General features: G+C 40.7%; 2 protein-coding genes across 2 annotated transcripts in view; both read left to right on the forward strand.

Annotated features, from left to right (window-relative positions):
• Window positions 1–9,476: 9,476 nt before the first annotated feature.
• On the forward strand, window positions 9,477–11,010 carry LOC143373668 (uncharacterized). The gene has a single exon (XM_076821125.1). It carries the CDS (start codon window positions 9,508–9,510, stop codon window positions 10,840–10,842), a length of 1,335 nt encoding a protein of 444 aa, XP_076677240.1. The 5' UTR covers window positions 9,477–9,507; the 3' UTR covers window positions 10,843–11,010.
• Window positions 11,011–17,995: 6,985 nt separating this feature from the next.
• Sol1 overlaps window positions 17,996–24,099 on the forward strand; it is a 696,665-nt gene continuing 690,561 nt past the window's right edge. The window contains exon 1 of the mRNA XM_076822532.1: window positions 17,996–18,143. Coding sequence (XP_076678647.1) covers window positions 18,141–18,143 — 3 coding nt within the window. The 5' untranslated portion in view covers window positions 17,996–18,140. The remainder of the gene's footprint in view (window positions 18,144–24,099) is intronic.

Consider the following 24,099-nt stretch of genomic DNA (forward strand, 5'->3'; position numbering starts at 1 on the left):
ATTTTAGAATAGAGACGGTATTATTTACCACAGTCTAACGTCTGAATTCATATTTCATAGTTTAACCACAGAAACTGAATTAACAGTGTAGAAAATGTTTATTGCAATATTTAATCGAAAGTGTTCCATGAGGAATAAGTTTTTAATTAAATAATGAAAAAGCATGTTCTGGTGGATTGCTCTTCAAATGTTCTAAAGCTAAATACCATATTTCAAATAAGCTGTAGTTGTGAGTAGGGCTGGGACTATTCGAATAATTTAATATTCGAATATTTTACAAGTATTCGAATGCTACGAATAAACTTCGAATATTTGAGTATTGGAATGTTGTTATTCGAATGCTATTCGAATAGTGTGGTGTGAAGTGGGTCAAATTAGCTTACAATATTTCACCCTGACAAATGAACCTAAAGAACTTGATTTATAATTCACACCATACTATTCGAATATATCAGTATTCGAATACTTAAATATTCGAATTATATTCGAATACTTGAATATTCGAATTATATTCGCCAAATAATTGAGCAACTGAAGTATTCGAATATTCGAATACCGAAAAATTCGACAAATAGTCCCAGCCCTAGTTGTAAGGTCCCCTGACATTATTTGCAACAATTGATCCCAAAATTATTTCAGGACTTAAGGACAGTTTACAAAGATGATAAGACGTACAAAAATAGTACACACATGTTCTTATTTCTGTCCGTGGAAATTGAGTTCTGAAACGACATGGCCCCTAAAATTTTGTGACTTCATTCGGCGCTAAACTAGTTTTTCCTTATATTGCAAATCTTAAAAATCTGGACCCCTGCGAAATTTTTTTCACTGAAAACACACATCGATCCTCCTCCAATTTACAAAAATTGTGGTAATAAACAGACAGCTGTAAAATGTTACTTTATATTGCTAAGAAATCTTATTAAGTTTTCGATAACACTTTCCAAGTTCTGTCACAAGTGAGTTCTAACATATTACGTTTATCAATTTACAAGTATCTTTAATTTATATGTAATTTATATCTCCTGACATTTCTTTTTCCCTTGCAACACATCTAAACGGAGCCCCGATTTAGAAACGAAAACCACGCTTTCCAACATCCTCAACGAACAAACACCTCCTCTCAGGTAAATATCGCACATGTGCGCACGGGTTTCAATATATACAATCGAACACCAGGGGACTGTCTTCCACTGGATGCGCGTAACTTCCATCGAGGCCATCGGGCGGGCTCAGAATCTCGTATTTCCCCATTTATCATTAAAATTTCGTGTCTGAAAACGTTCCTCAAGGTGCACGTTAATGAAGTTACTAGAACCTTGCCAGTGGTATTCGAGCGTTGAGCGAGTGAGATTAATTTTAAGCATTAAGGTCCTTGCTGCGCGGGTATAGTTTTCCAGGGATATCTACTCGGAAGAGCGTAATCCGGGACTGCAATTTCGTTTCGCAATTCCAGCTTCGAATCGATGCCCGGGATGTTAAGTATCACCTTGAATATTACTTGCGAACGCTGCAAACAATTTCGCCAGCCATCTTCAAAGATGCGACACCGTCGACCGTATTCCCGGGCATTTCTGTTTCTGCCACCATATCCGAGAGCGGAAGCGCGGTTGATACTGGGATTGCTATTTCCGAATGCGGGGTGGTGGAAACACCGCGAAAAGAGGCGCGTGTTAACCTGTGTACGTGAATGCATACAGGGTATACATATACTTCCGCGTCCCGGCGCAGTAAGTTGGCTTCAAGTTTCATGGAAGGTATCGGGAGATCGGTGCAACTCAAAGACCTCGCGGAAAGTATCGATTTGAATCGTAGGCGTTCCGCGTGGTCCACGACGTACAGGGTGTCCTGTGACTGGCGGCGCTACCAGGATGTTGATTTTACACGAGGCGATAAGTCGAAGATATGGAGGAAGCTTCTTTCACGAGTTTCGCGATTTTTGGAGGAAATCAGTTCGAATACTTATCTGGCCTGACTCGACTGATTTTCTTATCTCTAAATTTAGAAATGTGGGAGTTTTGATTTGTTGCCTTAGAAATTTTTAAAAATGTTGCTTAGATTACTATGTTTAAATTTATTTCACAAATTAACTATAGTTTAGGTGCAACAAAATTTTTAGAAGCAATGCGTTTTCCTTTTTATAAATACCTTTTTTAAACTATATTATCGCAAGTGCTCTGAAAATTCACTATTAGAATGTACACCCTATAGGTACATCAGAACCTGGATGTGTGTATTACACTGACGTCAAATTTATCGATTGATAGTTACAGACTCCAGAGTGGATTATTTTGGGCATTGCGTCTTACCTTGAGTGTTCTCATTGCATAATAAAATGAAATGAGTAATGTGGTTATTATAATGAATATTTAGTTATTTTGTATGCTTTAAGGGGAGGTTCCGGTCGAAAAACCGATTTTTTTATTTCATTTTTCGAATGTTCAACCTTTTAAGAACACGTGTTTAAAAGGATTTGTTGAAATTCGCAAAATTTCGGAAATTATAGGCGTTTGAGTAGAGGCAAATACATGGGTAATACCCGGCCACTCGGCGCTCACGTAAAACTTTTAACGCGTTTTTCTCGAAACAGTGTTCTTAAAATTGGTGGCACCTATATCTCGAAAAGTTATTATCCATTGGACTGAAACTTTTATTATTTTGAAGAGTATACTTCTGGCTCGTGGAGAAACCAGTAAAATTTAAAATAAATTTAAAATTTGTAATTTTTAAAGGGGTTGAAAGGACGAAAAATATAGGGAAAAAGTGACTTCAAACTTCGAGTGTCGTTATTTTCTCAAAAAATGTCATTTTCTGTCATTTTTACTGCCAAGTCCACGAGCGAGTTTCATGCCCTTTAATAATCTGGAATTGTTTTTTATTTCAGACCAATGGTTTAGGTTCCACCGTTCTGGATGAATTTTTTGATGCCTTGACTTTAACGACTCCTCGGTGCCGTCTGCAATGATTAATTATAAAGCAAAAAAAATTATTTCTATAGCTTAAGATATCTTTAATACAGTGCAAAAAATCCCATTAAATTATATGCCATAGTTTTCCTTTAATTAATTCCTAAAAATCACCTATTTTATGGGCTAGACCGGAACAGCTCCTTAAGCTATAATAAAAGTTTCTGATTACCGTTTCCATTGTTACATTTTAAAATAGAGTGCACAGTCCTTGATTAAACTAAATAGTAATAAAGAACTGGATAATACTTTTCTTATTTGTTTAGGAATATGTACTATTAATATCAACATTGACAGAGACAGAAAAACAGCTGTAATTAAAACTGAGCAAGCAAGTGAAAGAATTTAACAATATTTACATAAATATTGATAACAAACTCATTCCTTCATAACTGCTCTGCAATATTGATTGAATATTGAATTTGTAGCAAACAGTGCTCGAAATTGTTTCTTGCGTTACAACTTTTTCTATAAAATAAAATCTATTTTTTCGTTAAAATGCACCCCTACCAACGTAATGCTATTACACATTCGTCAACAGCATCGGAATTTATAGAAATATTACGAAATGCGTCTTACCTAGAACTGAATTTCATTTTCAATAAATTTTGATTCGTATAATTACCTCGATTAATTAAAACCACGCGAATAACCACTGATCGAATGTCAAAATAATTGGAACAGTGGTCTGCGCACTTTTAATCGCTTTGGTATACGTTTAATCCATAATTTCACGTATTACTTCCTATAAATTCCAATACTGGCTTTATTATTTCACGATTTTGTTTCAAATATTGTCACATAAATCAATATACCAATCCGTTGAATTCAGTTGAATTTTTAACTAAGTAAATTTCATCTCAAGCTTTTAACTCAATAACGATATCATACCTATTTCATCAGGATTGACATATATTCCTGGCAGCTAATATATTCTGCAGGATTCACTTGTCATTTGTAGCTCGAAGGACCTTTACCTGGTCTTTCATACACTGTACTTTATTACCTATATCATTTTCGAAGGACGCTAACGTTGCGGATTTAAAACAGACAGTGACGAAAAGACCGCGTGGGAAAGCAAAAGCTGGCCGCTAATCGCCAGGGATTTTGTGCAAATTCTGCGGTATAAATGCAGCCCCCGTATCCGTCTTATTGCGCGGGTCCTTTTTATATTGTCGGCGGTTAATCGTCCAGGGTCACGTTCGGTATCGTCTAGCCTCGAATCGTTGTTGTTCTTGGATTCGTTAATTAAAAGTTTAATTAAAGCCACGTCAATTAATCAGAATTCTGTTTTGGCCCGTTCTCGTCGCGGGAAAAAAAGGAGCCCTCCGCCGGTTAACTGGCAGCCCCGCGTTGGCCTGTTGCTGCTACGTGACGAAACGAGCAATTAAAATGCCGTCCCTAGGCTAGAAAATTTCTAGTGTAATGACAGTCGAATGGAGTTTCCGGCGAGTGAACTTATTACTCAAAAAAGCCACACCGCGGCACTGAATTCCTGCAACTAGGATACCTGAACGTACATGTGCAACCGGAGGTGGTCTAAAGGAGGAACTGTTTAGCTTTTCCAGACGTGGATTAATGTCTCGAGCGAAATGAAATACGATATTTAATTAGAACCTATTAACACTTCTCTTGAACGAAGCAGAATTTAACAGATAGAAACAGGAATATACGCAATGTAATTAACTATACAGTTAGGGGAGATGTGAGAAGAAAGGGGCATTTTTATTTAGGACCAGATAGCCAAAAAGCTTCAGTGGCGTGCAGAATTATTCGGCCACCCTTTAAAACAGAATAACTTGTTTAAAATTTATCCAAATGACTTGAGTTTTTTTTTTAGAAGCTAGAAGGATTAGTTTGCTAAGTGACTTGATTCGTCGAAAAAAATAGTAAATGTCGTGTTTTTCAACTTTTTGTCTGTGCTCGTAATGAAAATTTAAAAAAATGCCTTTTGCAGATTTAAGTAGGTAAGTTATATACGTGCTGAAAATCTCATCAAATTCGGCCGAAAACTGCCGAAATGTGTGATTTTCACCAACTTTAGCTGTTTGTAGCTTTTGATGAAATTTTCCGCACGTATAAAACTCACTGAAATCTACAAAGGCATTTTTTAAATTTTCATTGCGAGCACAGGCAAAAAAGCTGAGAAACACGAAATTTACTATTTTTTCGACGAATCAAGCCACTTAGCAAATTAATCCTTCTAGCTTCTCAAAAAAAAAATTCAAATCATTTGGACCAATTTTAAACAAGTTATTCTGTTTTAAAGATATTGAGTTCTAATTTGTAACATTAGAAAGGTCAGTTGTCTAACTTTAACAGTACACGTTCATAAAAAATACTTTCTTCGTTGGAAGATCATTTATCTTTCAAATAATTGCAGTGTCCCTTTCACCCCACCTCGCCCCTATCTGCTTACAGTGACAACTCTGAATTGCCTTTTTACTTTTCGACCTGACTAATGTAATGGATAATCGATCGTGTATACGCATACAACTGCTCATGATTTAATAGCCCCGTTAATTCGAACGGTTGCCGGCGAACTTTTCTTCGCGAGCAACAACAAGAAGCGATTAAAATCACGGCGCCATGATCGGTCGAAAGTTGAGACCCAATGCCGCGGTGAAAACTCTATCAGCGATAATTATGCCGCTATGTACATCGAGCAATATTAGCAAGTTCGCCATCCTTCGTAGCTACGAAACGGCAGTTAATCGAATTACCTTTGGTACCGCGAGGTAACGAAGCCGAAGAGGGGGCGGTATGTAGAGTGTGACCTCATTAATACGTTGTGCCCAAGAAGTTAGATGCGTTCTTGGCGAGCGCAAATAAATTTCAGCGGCAACGAGGGCCTCGAAGTTTCTTTGGAATTGTTTTATAGCACCCTGCGGACTTTAACGCTTCCCTCCCACTCCTCCCTTGCTCTTTCTCTCTTCGGGATTACGCGCTCATTCCGCTTCCCGCTTTACGCTTCCCTGTTCTTGACTTACAGTTACACGTGACCACGTTACGCCTCGTGGAAATGCAAGCGATCGATCAGCGGCAAATTGGATTTTATTAGAGAAAAATGCGCCACGTTTGAACCTCGAAACTGTACCTGGTCTTCCTTAATTAAAAGATTAAATGAGAATGGCGTGATTGGTATTAACGTTATATTGAAATCGATTGCAACCCCGTTATGTTCCTTTTTTCTTCGTGTCGATGAGAGACGTGGAATGTAATGCGATTCTCTCGGTTTAAGTGGCTAATAGTTTTGTGAGTTCTCGTGGATGGAGTTTGATTAATGTTTTTTTTTATTATCGTGAAAAATGATAGAGAAAACTGAGTGCCGCTAAAAGAAATGGTGTTGTGGCATTTAGGTAGAGATTTAATCACCTATTTTAGAGGTATATTATTTATTCATATTTATGGATACTGCTGCTCGTCACTTTGAATCTCGTTGTAAGTATTTTCTGTAAAGTAATCGTAAGAAAAGGGTACCTAAACCATATTTGTCTTTCATTTTTTGTGCATTCTACTTTCGACTGATTTTTCCCTTCTGTTTAATACGTGCCTTATTTTTCCAGGTTTCTTAATAATTAATAAGTATGTATATTCGATGTGGACTAATAGAGTCGAAACGCAGGGTAAAAATTATTGATTTAAGCACTGAATTAATTATTTATATTCTATTTGGGGATATTGATTCGCCTGCTTATTTCATTTAGGTACGCAATATCAAGTCACACGAACATCGAATTCCAGAATTCAGGTGTCTGGAATTATTCAATGTGTCTGTGCATAATTCTACGTGACTTATAAAAAATTCTACACAGAAAAATATTAATAAATTTATGAATACTCTATACATTAAATTCGTTCTGTTGCTCTGGTTTTTCTAATTTTGTTTGGTTTATATAAACTGGAAATTTCAGTGAAAATACTACAATATTAAGTAGGTGCGTTAGTTTCTTATTTCTGGTATTTATTTGCAGACAATAGGCTTCTCAGTTACCTCTTTAACCAATGTAGAATTGATATTTCGTAAGCACGCAACGCATTGAATAGTGATTATATTATATAACTCTAAGAAATAGGTAGGTCTGTTGTTAAAGTTGAATGTACAGCAGAAATACATCGGCTTTCCTGCACTGCGTGATTTTGTGCATTGTTTTGTGTTACTCACATTCGTACGTATGCCAGAAGCGCATCCAATATTAATCCCTTAAGGATCAGCGGTCCCAAAAGAAATCTGTCCTGGTAATCTTTTATCCACTTGGAGTTTCCAAGTGAAATTGTGAATTTAGGTCAACCTGTTAGTATCTGGAGTAACATCGCGTGGTATAATTAATTGTATCATTCTACACTACTTGTCTCTTATATCATAATGAATGAAACAATTTAAAGAAGCATTAACATTGTTGTCTATTATATTTCTCTGGTGGGCGGGCAAACGAGTATAAGTAAAATTTTACCCCAAGCTTAAACAACTTCTTTTCTCTTCATTTTTATAAATCGAAGTTAAAAATCAAAGTTTCTATTAACATATATTTTATAACTTTCACGACCAAAAATTAACACCTGATCTTACATAGCACTGTAAATATTCTAACAAGGGCAGATCCAGAAACCGAAAGTTCAAAAAATTCTGAAACTTTGTGGATATGTAGGGGATTTCCTCCTGATTGCAACGCAATTTTTTTGCTGCCCAAATTCACTCTAAGGAGGTGAAATTAATTCCTGAAGATTCGGCTATTTTTCGATATTATTTTGTAACACGCAATCTGTAAGAGATAGAAAGAAAGTTTCAAGACAAAAGTTACTTCTTTTAATTATATCTATGAAATCGTAAAGGTTTTATGAATTGTTTAAACAATTAGAAAAATGTTATAAACAAAAATATTAATCATGTTTTCTAAAATTCATTTCTTCACGTGAAATCTGACCTGGATGTTTAAATAATTATGAAACAGCATAATCCATATTTTTTCCATACAATTCCAACTTTTGTTTTATTGCGAAACTGTGCTCCTCGACAATCGAAGAATTTTTGGATCCCATTGTAACGTACCTTAAGCTGCACGAGGAGCAATGTTCTTCTAACATTTATTAGAAAATAATACGTTGCATTCAGGAGGAAATTCCCTACACATCCACAAAGGTTCAGAATTTTTTGAATTTTAGGGTTCGGGATCTTTCCTTGTAAGTGACTACCTGCAAAACTAATAATTCTGTAACAAGTGCTGTAATAAAATGATCGATTACAGCACACAAAAATACTACCTTCAACTGTAACCTTTTTTCAGTATAATATGAATAAAGACACTGCTTTTCATCATTCGTACAAGACTTAAAATTATTCCTGCCTTCCTTTCATTGGAATTAACAGAATTACTGTGCAGTGAAGTAGTAAATACTTCATCTCGCCACTCGAAACTTCACCCTTCAACAGCGCATCCTAACTGACGAAGTACGGTTCAAGTGGGCAGTAATTACCACAAACAATTCTCTATAATACGTCTCACAGTAGTTCATACCGCCATAAGCGTCCTCAGACGCCCTAAGCTACTCGAAAGCTAGGTGGAAATAATTTCCTTCATTCTCCATTTCATCTGCTTCGTTCATCCCAATTATTCCAAGTCCCTCGAAATCAACTCGTCGACTTCACTCGCACGAGAAGCGAAGCGTTCAAGGAAAAGGGTCCCGAATTCCTCATACCGAGCCGCTCCGGCTCGGCGCTACGCTTCGCAAAGATAGGCAACATCGCGCCGGATTCACTTTCTTCCGCGGCACGTTCTCAAACATCGGATCACCGCTTCATTGCCCCAGTCGAGTATTTTCGCATTTGTTTGCGGAAACGTCGAGGCATTCGTCGCGAGCCGCGGCGGCGGTCTCGTGGTTACACAAGCGGCACCTTATCTGAGCGAAACTTGGTGCCGGTTTCCCAGGGAAATCAAGTGGTCGTTCCTAAATCAAACAATCGACGTCGGGAAAAGTTCGGGGCCGAATATCTCGGGCGGTTTGGCCGGGCAGCACCACTTCTCGACCGCAAAACTTCGGGGCACTCGGCTGCCGCATTTTTCCGGAGTCGATCGTCCTGCTTGCCCTCGGCACCGCCAGTAAATCCCGGTGCGCGCGTGCGCCCTATCGCGCGGCTCCGTTCTTTTTTCCCCCCTCGCCCCGCAGAGCGGCGTAAATCACGCGCTTCGTTTTCTCATCACATCTAGAAAGTATATCCGACAGATTTACGGGATGTATAAATTACTATGCAACCGGGATGTTTGTCGAAGCAATGCTCCATTGGATCGTTTACTTGCGTTTGCTCGATCCGTGCCTCGCCCCCGCCTGCCCCTCGGCCACCGTCATCGCGTCACTGACAGTCGGTCTGCCATTTCGGGGCAACGGTAGGCGGATATTTGCCGAAAAATCACTCCAGCGCCCCGCTACCGAGCACACAACGGAATGCTTATTTACGACGCGCCGGCTGACAGCAGCACGCGCGAACAGGTTCGTATATAAATTTCGCATTTCGCCAGGCAGAGCCGAGCTAGACGATCTCAGTATGGCGACGATCACTAGCGCCGATCCCGGCTACTGTTTCACCGACTCCAAGTCGCAGTGCACCCCCGTGACCGATAAACGGCCGCCGCTGCTCACCGATTCCGACATCAATAAGATCGCCGAGAGGAAACTTCGCTCGAATAGATTTCGCGTTTTACGCTGGAGTTTGGACAGTTTAGACGAGACGAATGGCTACATGGGCCAGTACTACACGCTCACGGTGACGGTGAGGATCGGCGAGTGCACCCGGGATCTGATATTCTTCGCGAAAACACCGCCGCAGATGTCCAGCCCGCAGTACGAGTTCCTCATGCGTTTCAACACGTTCGACAAGGAGATGATCGTTTACAGCGAGATGGTGCCGAACATGGGCAAGGGGAGCGGGCACAAGTGGGCACCCGACTTCTATTTCGGCAAGAGCAACACCGTGCTCGTTCTGGAGAACGCTACGCACGAGGGCTACGAGATGCCCGACAAATACGTGGCCCTCGACGAGGACCACTGTATCTGGGCGGTGAAGGCGCTCTGCCTCCTGCACTCGAGATCCCTCATCCTGGACGAGAAGCTGCGCCGCAGCACCGGCCAAACGATCCTGGACCTCTACGGGCACCTGCTGGTGGAGGTGGCCTTCGTCGAGCATGACGTGCCCGCGGAGAAATATCTGAAGTCGTGTGTCACAGGCGCCGCCACGATCGTGGATCTCGTCGAGAGCATGAGCGAGCAGGAGAAGACCGAGGTGAAAGCTCGGATCGCTAGATGGATCCTGAAGCTGCCCAGACTGCTGGGCCAGTCGGATAAGTTCAGGAACGTTGTGGTCCACCGGGACACATGGGCCAACAATATGATGTTCAAGGATGACGCGGCTGGTAAACCGATCGGTTGCTACCTGATCGACTTCCAGTTCCTAAGGTACTGCCCGCCAGCGATCGACTTCATGACTAGCATCTGCTTGATCACCGATCGCGCCACCAGAAGCCGATGCTTCGACACCTTCGTCGACGTCTACTGCGATACGATGCGACTGGAGCTGGCCAAGGCAGGCCTCGACGTCAACGAGTGCCTACCCCGCAGGGAATTCGTCGAGAGCTGCGAGGTGTTTCGGCCCATCGCGCTGGCCTACTCTGTCTCGAACCTGCAGATCATGCTGCTCACCAAGCAGGCCGTGGAGCGATACTTTGTGGGCTCCACCGACCAGCTGGAACACGTTATGTACGGTGACCAACGATCGGAGCTGGTCCTCAGCCAGTGCGCTGCCGTGAAGGCGTATCAGACGCGCATCGTCGAGGTAATTGAGGAGATCAAGGACCATATGCCGGAATACCCACCGGACTGCTAGCTCGCGCGAGGCAACCAGGGGGCTGGAGGGATGATTCTGGAATGCTGGCTTTTGTACCTGCGTTGCGATCTGTGATCAAGGACCTTGGAGTACGGCCAAGAGGAAGGTGGCCCCTATTTCTGGTCGCGCGACTCGCGAACGTGTTATAAAGTCCCCAGAACGTGCCACGGTCCGCGAGGAAGGCTACGGGGACCAAGGTCAATCAATAGCCGCGACTGAGCGGACCTTTTGTGAGATTGCTGCTGGGAATGTCGCGGTAGACTCGATCTTTCTTCTCAACCACCTAGCCTATGTAGCACCTGGATAGTCTTCCAAGAGACTCGGCGTGAATTAGCGTTTGTAGTTGGATAGCTTTTAATTGAGCGGATGATACCTCAGGGTAGGTGGTGTCTACCTTTAATAGAAGGTAGAAAGCGAAGTAGCTGGTATTTTTATATTAGCACTGGTTCAATTACGAAGCACGACAATGGCAGTCTACGAACTTGTTCATTGTAATTGACGACGGAGGTGGCTAAGTATGTAGATACGTGTACATAAGCCTGTTTCTGCTGCGTTTTATCGCTGCTCTTGCTTGCTGTAGTTAAACGTTCCTGGAATTGATGCGAACGAATAAAGCAAATACGTCATCCAACTGACCATTGTTCTCGTTTATTACTTTACAAGCCCGTATTTCTAGAAATCGCCCGCTAGTACGCGGCTCGTAGCCAGTTAGTGAGCCGGCGTTACGTCACCGCGTAATTGTTTCATTCTGGGGATTTTGTACGGCCGCCCGTACGCCGGCTGCTTTGTTAAACAGCGAATCGTTAAGAAAGCTAATTTCCCGTTTAAAACCGTTGTGCGATATGGAGCTTTGTCGGCTTAAACGGCGTCATCGTTCTCTGTTAGATGAACCCCGTCGTAAAAAGGAAAAGGGATTACAGCTCGTAATAAACTTTGCAGAGGGCCTGCGAGAGGCAGAAGGATAGTAACGTCTAATATTTAAAGTAACTTTCCGTCGTGACCTCAGCTAAGCTCCGGCTGAACCGCCTCGATGGATGTGATGAATTTATCATTTATATTTTAGTTCCTAGTCCCTTTTTACGGAAACCGGGGAACATATATTGATCAAGCGAGATTCGTTGAAATGGGTCTTATTAAAATTCTTCTTACGTATTATATGGAGAGCTATTGGTTCCTTGAATGAAATTTCAAGTTCTACTTTAATAGCTTTCTTGTTCGGAATTGCAGAAAAAGAAGTCTTAAGAAAAAGATAGTTATATTACGCGTTATTTGAAATTTCGTTGAAGCGTTTGCAATTCTTAAATTGTTCGAAAGTATAGAATACTTTGAAAATGAGAATCATATAAATTGAAAAATTGATTTAATTATTTTCAGTGCCAGGTAACTGATTTAAAGTATTTTCTCTTGGCATAATAGATATCATTTTGCATCGAGTATAAGGAATAAAGGCCTGCCATGTCGTATAGCTTCATTTATAGCTAATAATAGATACGTGTACTTAAATCTAGAACGCAAAAATTCTGGTCTTAACAAACTAAGCCCTTTGGCCCGTTTACATCCTCTCTCTCTTCCTTCATTCGATTATTCGTAAAATTATCTAATATATCTAAACTTTATCAAGACAAAACTCGTTAGCTATAAAATAATGATGAGTTTTCGAAGCCCTTCGCACCCCCAAAACTAATCTCTCAGTACAAATAAAAAGATAGCTGCCTCTCAGAGCTTAGCCATGAAAAATATACATCACGAATAACATAATCAATGTCACACGGTGTGTGACACTTAACTAAAATAATTAACCCCTTGTCAGCCATCATCTTATTACTTCTGCACCAGAAAATTTCCTTCACAATCCCGAATAATGCCCCACCGATATTATAATACTAAATAATGCTCCGAAGTTGAGGGAAACAATGTCCGCGTTAGTGTGCACCGTTGGCAAACTTATTCTCGTGCGATAATCAAACGAACTCTATCCCTCATTCAGAGAATGATGACAGCCCAGTTCTGTTCAACGGCCCGTGACGTTATGTCGGATTAAAGCAGAAGTTCGTTTTATGGTCGGCAATTCGAAGCGGCCGTAATCGTCTCTATGCCGGGCTAATGATATAACCGTGGAACGTAAATCGCGCTGCCAATCGATGACAGAGTCGATGCGATTCGATTCCGAGCATAATCCGCCGCCACGGTCGGGCGCATTGTTGCGGCGGCGGGGGCATTTAATTTTCGTTTTATTTCGACCTATTGCCAATTGTTTCTTCCGACTGGGCGCAATATTCGAATGAAAAACGCGATTTTGTGCGGACGGTGTGTGGCGAGCGCGTCGGTGCCCGAGAACGCCGAATAAACAGCGAAATGAACGCGGCAGGCGCGATATAAAATCATGTCAGTTGGTAAATATTTCAGTCCGCTACTGTTACGTTCCCGTTAACGGGGAATTATGTTACGAAAACCAAGTGCCCGAGATATAGGATGCGAATGGTTTTTTGCTCTGCATTTGAAAATAGTCGTATTGTACGCGTGTTGAAAATATTACACGGACTACGTTCGATTAAAGGGACAGATTTAGCATGCCAACGAGAAGTAATAATTGCTTCATTGTTGGGTTTGTATAATATTAGGTTAGTGCACATGAAGTGTTGTCCCTTTTCGACTGAATTTCAAAATCAGCTAATTCGTTCGTTTAATTAAAATAATTGCCCGTATAGGTAATTTTCTTCACGTTTCTCAGTTATCAATTACCTTCTGCCACTTAGTTTAATGAACATTTGAAGCTATAGACACCAGAAACTGTTCAAACAATACTCTCACAGATTCATTTCATCGAACAAGTAGCTAATTCAACAAAATGATAAATACTTACAAAAGGGCAGTCCCCACTGGTTTTGATCACCTTGGAATATATCAGGGTTATGATTCTGAATAAATTTTTCCTATACATGTTACCGTCGCTCGGCTTTAGTTTACGAGATATTCGCAAAAAACTGTGATCGCTAGTTGGTTTGTGTTAAATGATTTAGCTAACTTAAAAAGTTGTGCAGAATGTTAACTTGGAGAACATATTTCAAGGTCATTGAAATCGACGAGGACTGCCCTTTTGTAATTAATTACCACCAAAATTATTAAAATGCTCCCGAAAATGGAACTTCGTCGTAAAAGGACAGAGCAGGTGTCTACTTACATGTATAAGAAGAGTGTAAAATTTCGGATTTTCCCCAACGTCACGAATTTTCAAACGAAACGTGTAAATGAGTACTCGTTTAGTGACACAATGATTTATAGTTTCCACAACATCGTAACGCTATCGAAAGATAAAATCGTTATCTGCAAAACGAATTGTAATTTATGCCATCTCGAATTACTCTTTGCTATCGACCAACAGTATTACAATAATGCATGCAAACATCCTCTCTGTTCTTCACTATCATTTATTGCAACCAGATCATGGATCGCACATAGATGCACAACCGACAGTGCTGCGACAGGGAAGCAAAGCAGACGCAAGAATAATACTTGGTCATTGGTTATTGTCTGTGGATTATTGAAGCTGCCTGGACATAATAGGCTACGTACACCATGGGCGGTGTAATTTGCAGTCGCGAGACATGATTTTCCGCTCATCAACTTTCGCGCTAATTCGTTCTTCGAATTACGGCTGTATAACGATCGCCATTGTATCGCAGGATAATCGGTATACAAAGCGGAAATAGTTCTCACTGCAGGGGGATTATCCTGCGGGCTATGCGATTTCGAGCGATCAGAGGCAAAATTACCATCGCATCGAAAGCAATACCGTGCCAAGCTTGTTAATCACAGAAGCTTACTGTTTCTCGTGTGCTCATTATACTTCGCAGACCGCAAGCTTTCCATCGAACGATGTAGAATTATCATCGATCAGCGCGATACCATTACGATTCCATTATGTGTATCCATGCTGAGCTCGACCCGACTAACCCTTGCTCGTTACCAGGAGCCTGCCTTAACCATAATCCCGCGATTATACTACTTTGCGAATCCCATCGGTGTCTACAGAAACGTTTGCTTCAAACAGGGCTACTTAAAAATTCATCTAACCTGCTACCGAAGACTGGTCCCCGACGGGACGATGCTTCCGACCCATCGGAACGTTTCCTCCGTAATTTTCGACGCGGGGAAGCCAGCCGATTTGATCTTTCTTCCCCTGGAAGGCGTGGAGGGTAATGATTTATTTGATAGGGTGTTGCTTCGTTCCAGCCAGTCTTATATCGAGGTCAGCTCGAGGTGGTTTACTAAGCATATTTTATATAATATCATACAGGAGGGTGTCTTCAAAAAATTATTTTCTTCTTTGAAGATAAGTAGTACGAGTAGCAAATAAGGCAGCCCTCGTTTCACTTACAAGGGAACATCCCGAACCTGGAAATTCAAAAGAATTCTGTAACTCTGTGAATATGTAGGGAATTTCCTCCTGATTATACCGCAATTTTTGTTTGCTGCCAAAATTCACTCTATGGGGGTGTAATTGATCCTCGAAAATTCGGATATTTTCAGATTTTGTGTTATAACTCGTGAACTGTAAAATAATTTCTTCGCCAAATGATAGATTTAATTAAAAGAAGTAACTTTTGACTTGAAACTTTTATTCTATCTCTTACAGTTCGCGAGTTATAAGACAACATCGGAAAATAGCCGAATTTTCAGGGGTTAATTTTACCCCCTTCGAGTGAATTTCGGCAGCAAACCAAAATTTCATTGTAATCAGGAGGAAATCCCCTACTTATTCGCAAAGTTTCAGAATTTTTTGAATTTTCGGGTTGGGGATCTTTCCTCGTTAAACGAAGACACAGGCTGTTCAGAATTATTAGCGCTGTTCATCCTTTGATTTAGATTAATAATTTGCTGAAAATTCATAGACAAGTTTCAATCTGGAAGTTATTAGAGTCTAAAGATCTTCGTGACTTTGGATGATGAATTTATTCTGTTTAGAGGGCCACTGCATTAAGAAGCAGACGACTGTCGTAGTTTGATGAGAAACACAGATTACGCGGGAACTTACACAGGAATATTTAGCATTCTCAAGGAAGACGCGAAGGTCGTGTAGTATGCTCAAAGTGCAACGTGTCAGGTGGAAAGAAAAACACCTGTTATACAGACTGTGTCACGTAATATTAGAATGTTAAGTACCTTCGTTGCTTTTAATGATGCAAGGAAATATCCGTGGAGAGGAAAGCTTTATGAAACAGAATATTTGTTTCCACGTTCCTTAAATATTCAAAGCCGTCAATATTTTCCTAAATAATAATAATTATTACCGCTCTGGAATTGCTTGAAGAGCCTATACTTTGGACTAAAAACATAGCAAAAATTGGGATTTTTTTGTAAGAAACCAGCGTTTCGATTCATCTGAGATTTGGACCATGTTTTGATGCATATTTGAGGAAGCTGCAGTTTTTTTTTTATTAATTTTTAACCATAAATATAGTAGTTATGCATAATCGGCCATCACGTCGCGCAAAAATCGCCGGCCGTTGGTATGCATGATAATTATCTACCATGTAATCAGAAAGAGAAAAATGAGACGGTGTTTTATTTTATATATATGTAGCTTGAAATTGATGAACCAGCAAAAAACAAAAAAAAATATTGAGCAGTGTGGAGTGTTTTCAAACTGAAAGGTCTGAGCCTTTAATTTTTGCAATCCAATTTTACGCCAATTTTCTTATGTAACAAAAGAAGTATAGAACTTAGCGGTATTCTAGGTCGTCAAATTGAAGCTACATATGTAAAAAGTAAACGCCGGTTCATTTTTCTCTTTCAGATTACCTGGAAGGTAAATATCATGCACCCCAGCGGACGACGAGTTTTGCGCGGCGTGATAAATAACTCCTCTATTTATTATTAGAAATGAATAAAAAAAAACTATTTCTTCCTTAAAGATGCATCAAAATATGGTCCAAATTTCGGACGAATCGAAATATTAGTTTCTTAAAAAAAAATCCTAAATTTTGCTATGTTATTAGCCCATAAAACAGGATTCCCCCTTTAACCCCTTCGCGATGACCTCCATGAATTACACAGACTCTCGTTTTCCCACGTGGCAAACAGTAACTATAAACCTCTCTTTTAACCCGTACCAACAGGAATTTTCCCCTTACAGACTAATTAAAACGTACATTTCGCATTGCATACTTCTCAGAATGCATGAATCTAAGTCGAGACTAATATCCCCCGCCTCAATCGCTGTGAAACTAATCAAACATTCCACTACCCCACAAAAACCCTAAAATTATCCAAACCACCCTGCATTACTCTAAAAGCCTCATTGCTTGAGCCACGTGCTAGACTATAAAACCGAGGTGAAAGCACCCCGTCCAGCGGCGGTCGACGTCACCTTGGCTGGCTGGAAAGGAGTGTGGAGAGAAGCACTGTGCCCCGAAAGGGGTTGATATTACTCGACGAGGAGCGGTACATCCGCCTGTGAAATCGTCGTGGAATAGACTGGCGCGTTACGCCGATTACGCGGAATCTCGCGGCTCGTGGAGACGGCGTCGAAGGGCGCAAGCGTCCGCGGCATCCGGCGTCCGGTGGCGGCAAGCGGGCTCCGATTTTCTCTAGTGTCGCGTCAACTGCCGCTGGAGATTCGCGTGCGTCGCACCCCGTTCGCCCCAGCAACCCCGATTTCGCGTGACACCGTCACATTGCTCCTGCCTCCGACCGAGTCACGTTTCGATTCTGGTCCAAGGGTCCGATGCGAAAGTGCCACGGAACTGCACCGCCGCGTCACGGATGTTCCACCGTTGGCCTGTGCCCTCGACCATGTTCAAGCAGACGCGACAGGGAAGCGTGCCGCGCGAGTCAACGCCGCGACCACCTTCTCACAGCTGACTAATAGCCGCGGTCGTGTCTCCGTGTACGCGCGTCAATACACCGCGGTTTTTGGTCTCCATGTAAACTGGACCAAAGTGTCGAGTGCGTTCGCTGGTACCGTGTCGATATCCGTGGGATCCAGGGAGATCGATCGGAGTGAGCAAACGAGTGCGCGCGAATCATCGAGCGTCCCGGAGGAGCGTAGATCGTAGCATCCACCCAGGATCATTGCGGGAGCACGTTTCTTGCGGCGACGAGCGGTTCCTCGGGTTAATTGACAGCCGTAAGGATCGTGATCGATGCGGGGAGTGAGTGGGAATTGAGGGGAAGTGCGTCGACTATGAATCGGTGCAAAGTGCAGGCTGTCGCGAATTCAGCGGAGGCGCCGTCCAGCTGGGAAGGAATGCTTTTATCGGGCGTCGAAGCATGAGGGACGTCGCATCCACTACGTAATGGTGAGTGCACCGCCTTTCTAGGTTGGCCCAAACCAGTCGCTTAGACGGGCCACGTCCGCGCTCGGGGGGGGTTGGACTCGTTGGTGCGCGTGTAAATCTTTCGGGACCAAGCGGTGGCGTGCTTCGGCCCCCAACCGAAAACGCTTGTGCGTCGTTGTTGTGCCACGGGATTGTAAAAACGTGCGGCAAATGGGTCCCGTGGAATTGCCGCGTGCATAGAAACGCGTACACATCGCCGGGCTGCCGTTGCTTCGATATTTTTATGCAACGCCGCTGGGAGCTGAGCGCGTAAAATGTCAAAGTTGTAACGGTGCAATTAAAACGATGTTCAAGCGTCAGCTCGCGTGTGACCTTTTCTTTTCCCTCGTTCGGGGGAGGGTGCTTCTCCGTTCGTGCTCGCCGAGCTATTCGTGCTGTTTCACGGCGAAACCTTAGCACGTGACGCTACTTCTTCAGATTAACCCTTTTTCTGTAAATGGTCTTTCTTTCTCTCCTCTACCCTCATTTGCCCCGCAAAATGTGAATTTGATTGCTTCTATGCTTCGAATTCCTTGTTCTTTAGCTTCTGTACCTTCGTTTGCCAGTTTCTTGGTTGTGCGTTGTGTACGAGAACGGCGAACATTTAACCAACAGAGACAGAATGATATTTTTATACAATAATCAATTAAATGCATAATTGAGGTTGTAACTAATATTATGAAGATTTTAGTGATTCGTGTAAAGCGCAGAACCAAAGTGGAAGGAAGTTGTGGGAATGTGAAAGGAAATAAAATTAGGTACATTGTGGCATAATACTTGGGCATTAAACACAATTGAAGAGTCCTTGTAGAAAACACTGTAAGCGCCAAAATTCAAAAAATTAAATTTTTTATCGGAAAATGTTCTACGTGCAAATGGCAATACTATAGTGTAGAATTTAATTTTTGGCATTTACAGTGTTTTCTACGAGGAGTCTTCAATTCTGTGTTCTTTATAGTTCCACTTCTACCTAATGGATCGTGAATTATTTTCTCTTCGATATTTATGCATTATTATGAAGAGGCCTGAATAATTTTCGAAGAATTTCAAGTTTTCCATTAAAATCTGCGCGGTTTGCGCGGCTATAGAGTGGCGGACCGTCTCCGGTACGATGAAACTGGGGTACGAAATATTTTTTGTTCTTATTTACGCTAGTTGGTCCGTGCCCCGTCTAAAGCGTTTGCGAGTGCGTCGATTTTTTCGACGAAAGCTTTAGCTTGGCTATTTGTGTGAAAGGCTGGAAGAGAAAGAAAGGCAATCAGCCATTAATGGCACGTGTCGTGACGCGCAATTTACATACCTGAGTATGTGTCTGCTCTAGGTCAGACACAATGGCGCTCACCATTTTAGATTCTACATTATTCCACTTTACCTCGTACACGTCGATACCCAGCAGCTGAATAATCTGGTTTTAATCCCGCTAACTGCTCAATCGTTTTAGCGGATTTAAACCGTGCAAGGATGATAATTAGCGTTAATATCGCGTCTACCGACAGAATAATAAATATCCACCTTCGCGAAGGAGCGATCAAGTACATTTGTATTATAACTGAACTTTTAAACGATATCTAGTGTGGTGTATTATATTTATGTCTGTCGAGAATTTGCCATTTTTAGATAAGATCAGACCAAAGGTTCCTAATTCAAAGAAACCATTTCCATAATTCCGTGACTCCGAAGAATTGTTCTGCAATGCCTTATGGTCAGACCGAAGGCTGCTAATTAAAGGCAAGCACTCCACTAATTCTGTCATCTCAAAGAATTGTCGTGCAACGTCTTAATGTCAGACCAACGGCCCCTAATTAAAGGAAACCAGCCCAATAATTCTGCCCCCTTAAAGAATTCTACTGTAATGTCTGGAATTCGAGCTCATGATGCATTAATTGCCAGTGAGCAGGGAATCCTAATTAAGCTTTGGATTCCTCCGAACCGTAAAGCAACAATACCTTTTAACCATACGAAACTTGGTGTACCTGCTCAGTGTAGCGAAGCAACTTCGTCTGCATCATAAATTTAGTTGCAATTAGAGATTTAAGTAAAGAAGGCGGATGTCTGGTTACCATCGCGATATCAGCGGGCAGAAATTATATGTTGCTTATATTAGTTACTACTTCAAAGTTCTTCAGCTGGTAATTATAGAATCTGAACGCACAATTGATAAAAATTACGAAAGAGAATTGAAATAGACCTTCACGATGGTTATGTGGTTCATAGTGAAAAACGCTTCATTCCTACAATTGACACAAATATTTTTACTTTTATTTGAACTTAAACTTATACCGGTCAAAACTTTCTCGATTATTCTCGCGTTTAGCGTTATGCTTTAAGATTAATTTTACTTTAATTTATTTTTAACATTTGTCATGTTTGTTTGTTGTTGTTTCTATTTTAGTTTCACTTTACTCTCAATGATTATGCTAGCTGCAAATACTCAAGTTTCTTCTTCTTTGAGTAATAAAGACGATTAATCGTAATAATAATAATATATCGTTATTTCGAGGCTACTATTCTTTTCAAAGGATTATCCTACGCCAAACCGATCGAAGAATACACACTTGTTCAAGGGGGGATTCTATTCTTTGTGCTAAAAACACAGCAAAATTGAGGATTATTTTTACGAAACTAGTGATTTGATTTATCTGAAATTTGGACCATATTTTGATGCATCTTTGAAGAAGCAATAGTTTTTTTTTACTAATTTTTAATATCAAATATAGGAGTTATACATGATCGACCAAGACGCCGCGCAAAATTCATCGTTCGCTGGTGTGCATAATATTCATCTTCCTGTTAATCTAAAACAGAAAAATGAACCGGCGTTACACTGTATACATATGTAGCCATAATTTGATGAGCCAGAAACAAATACAAAAATTTGTTGAGCAGTGTGGAAAGTTTTCAAATTGAAAGGTCTGAAACTTTAACTTTTGCTATATAATTTTGCGCCAATTTTCTTATGTAATAAAAGAAGTATCGGTATCCTGGTTGATCAAAGTATAAAGTAATGTTTGTTGGACATACAGGCCAAATTTGAAGGTTATCGGTTCAGTGGTTACAGAAATATAGTGCACACCAGTGGACAACGGCGGCGTGATGGTCGATCATGCATAACTTCTATATTTACTATTAAAAATTAATAAAAAAAAAACTGTAACTTCCTCAAAGATGCATAAAAACATGGTCCAAATTTCAGATTATTCGAATCGCTAGTTTCTTAAAAAAAAAACAAAGAATATCCCCCCTGAACCCTCCCTAGAAGTATATTCGTGATTAAATTTGGAAGACCAAAACCCAGGTAAAAATTGCATTCTACAACAGCCTGTATTTTATAAACAAATTCGAAACCAGCAAAATGATGACTTAAACCTCCCCTACTTTCGTGCGGACTACATCATATTTCAGTTTCATGAAAATCGCAGTCAGGGAATGAAAAGGGCGATCAATTTGGTCCGGAGTGACCCCACCCTAACTTCAACACTACCCAAACGATTTTTCGACAGCCCGATAAATAATGCCGACCCTCAATCTTTCCCACGAGCAAGGTGTAATCGCCTGTCGAGGCCTCCAGCGATACTCGCGCGTTCGTGGTAAAGTTTGTCGCGGCAAACAGGTATCCGCAATTAAAGGCGATTAGATCGATGATTCACCGTGGCCGGTCGGGTAAACTAATTAGAAAGTTCATCGATTTTTCATCGTTCCGCCGAATCGCCGGTCCCTATGCCGAAGGATTTATCCTCGTCTCGGTCTTTGTTCGGCCGCGGGCGTGAAAAATGATTTCGAAAATGTCCAATAACACGCCGCGGTAACAGTTGCATCCGGCTCGACTTTCCATTCAGAAGTTCCGCGACTCCGCGACAAGAGGGCCGCTCCGGCGTCGCGCGGGTCGGCTGACATTTTTCACGGGTAATGATTTATTCGCCGCTGGCGGGGCTGACACTACGCGTGGCATTTAAACACGCCTGGCACGCGTGTGCGTGGGCGGAGGGGCTGGCGCGTGGGTGCGTGCGGAGCACGTGACGCGAGTTGCCATTCACGCCCAGCCCTCGTGTCAGAGTGCATTTACAAGCGTTGCACTCATCGCAGGAAGTTCTTGAATTGTAGATGCGCACCTTGGAAATTGATTTCCCGTGTCGCACCGCGTCACCAGCTATTTTTGCGCGCGTTCAATTATCTCCTCGTACGCGTGCCCACCGCTCAATGCAAACACACTGACGCGGCAGCCGTAATGAACTGACGAATGTGACATTGCGACCGCCGAAGAGCTTCGTCGTCTTTTTCTGCTGGCAATTTACTGGCGTTTATAATTATTCCAAAAGTTACTCGGGAGTTGATATTGGATTTTATATTTGTTCCTTTAGTTTGCTATATATTCAACTAGGTAGAATTTCCTTCCAATATTTCGCTGGAAATTTGTTAATAAAATTATACTTGCGCGATATCGAGTTCCCAGAAGCTCTAATAAGAAAATGCCTCAATTATTCCAACTGAAATTTGTTTGCATTATTTGCCAAAAGTTTTTGGCCCAACTAGATCGCGAGTATTGTATTTGGTCGTGAGAAACTTTTAGAGACACGACAGGTCATTCTGATAAGGGTCTTGGGGATTCTCTTCGAGGGGTCGCGTAAATTCAACTAAAATTTAAACATTCTGGAGCGATAATCCATAACACCATGCTGTAAATAAATATTCCTAAGTCTATAGTAGGAAAAGTTATCTTCTTATCACGATAATTCCAAATGATTACATTAGAAAACACACACACTGGAAATATTCAATTAATTTCAAAGTGCATTTGGTATTTGGATTAAGATGTAAGTAGAGGAAGTGGTTCAAATATAGGGTAGGTTCTAAATATGGGCTAGTTGAAGTATTGGGTCATAGTCAGAGTTGTGCAGAATTACAATTGAAGTACTCCATGAATTATAATTACAAAATATTTAAATTACATCGTATTCAATTACATTGTAATTCGTAATTCAGATCTCATATTCAATTAAATTACATCGCAATTCGTAGTTACAATTGAAGTTCCCATGCAAAGTACAATTGAATTAGAATTACGAATTAAGAGGTAACCAAATTGCGGGGTAATAAGAGGTGGGAATGAAATATATAGGTAAAGGTTTCGAACAGAAAAAAATATTATGAGTGCTGAATATGGTATTATTTATAAATTTATAACATATAAAGAGAAATAAACTCCTTTGTTACATTTTTTTTTCACTTCTTTCTCACGTCTTCAGTGTTTTGAGCTGTAATTTAATTACATTGTATTTTAATTACATGCACAATTACAGTAATTAGGAATTGAATTAATTGAAAAGTTTGAATTATGTAATTGAGTTACAACGTAATTGAATTACTATGTAATTTAAATACAATGTAATTAAATTACGTAATTGAATTACAACTGTGATAGACATGAAAGATAAGTATAATTATTTATATCACTTCTTCAGAGTTGTGAGCTGTAATTTAATTACATTGTATTTCAATTACTTTATCATTCAATTACAGGCATGATTACAGTAATGATAAATTGAATTAATTGAAAAGTTTGATTTATATAATTGAAATACAATCTAATTAAATTTCGTAATTAAATTACAGTGTAATTCAATTAGCACAACTGTGGTCCTAGTGGGTGTTTCACTCTATCAGAAAAGGTGTAATAGCACGACTGAGAAATAAAAGGAGCTGTGAGAAACAGACAACAACTTGCATTTGTTTGGTTAACGAATATTTCTACTGTTAATTTAAATATAGAATTTGAAATAAACATTACTTTTGTTCAGCTTATTTCAACTCCATATCATAAAGTAAATAAATTTAACACTCCTATAGATTCACGTGTCGCATCATAAAAATCTTCAACAGGTGTGACAAAAATCCTGAAATAAAAGTGCTAGCCCATATTTAGACCACCTACTCCATTCGT

The sequence above is a fragment of the Andrena cerasifolii genome, chromosome 10 (genome assembly GCF_050908995.1).
Source record: "Andrena cerasifolii isolate SP2316 chromosome 10, iyAndCera1_principal, whole genome shotgun sequence".
Lineage (NCBI taxonomy): Eukaryota > Metazoa > Arthropoda > Insecta > Hymenoptera > Andrenidae > Andrena > Andrena cerasifolii.

Excerpts from the sequence above, each read along its gene's own strand:
- LOC143373668 (XM_076821125.1), top strand. The coding sequence starts at position 9,508 with ATGGCGACGATCACTAGCGCCGATCCCGGCTACTGTTTCACCGACTCC.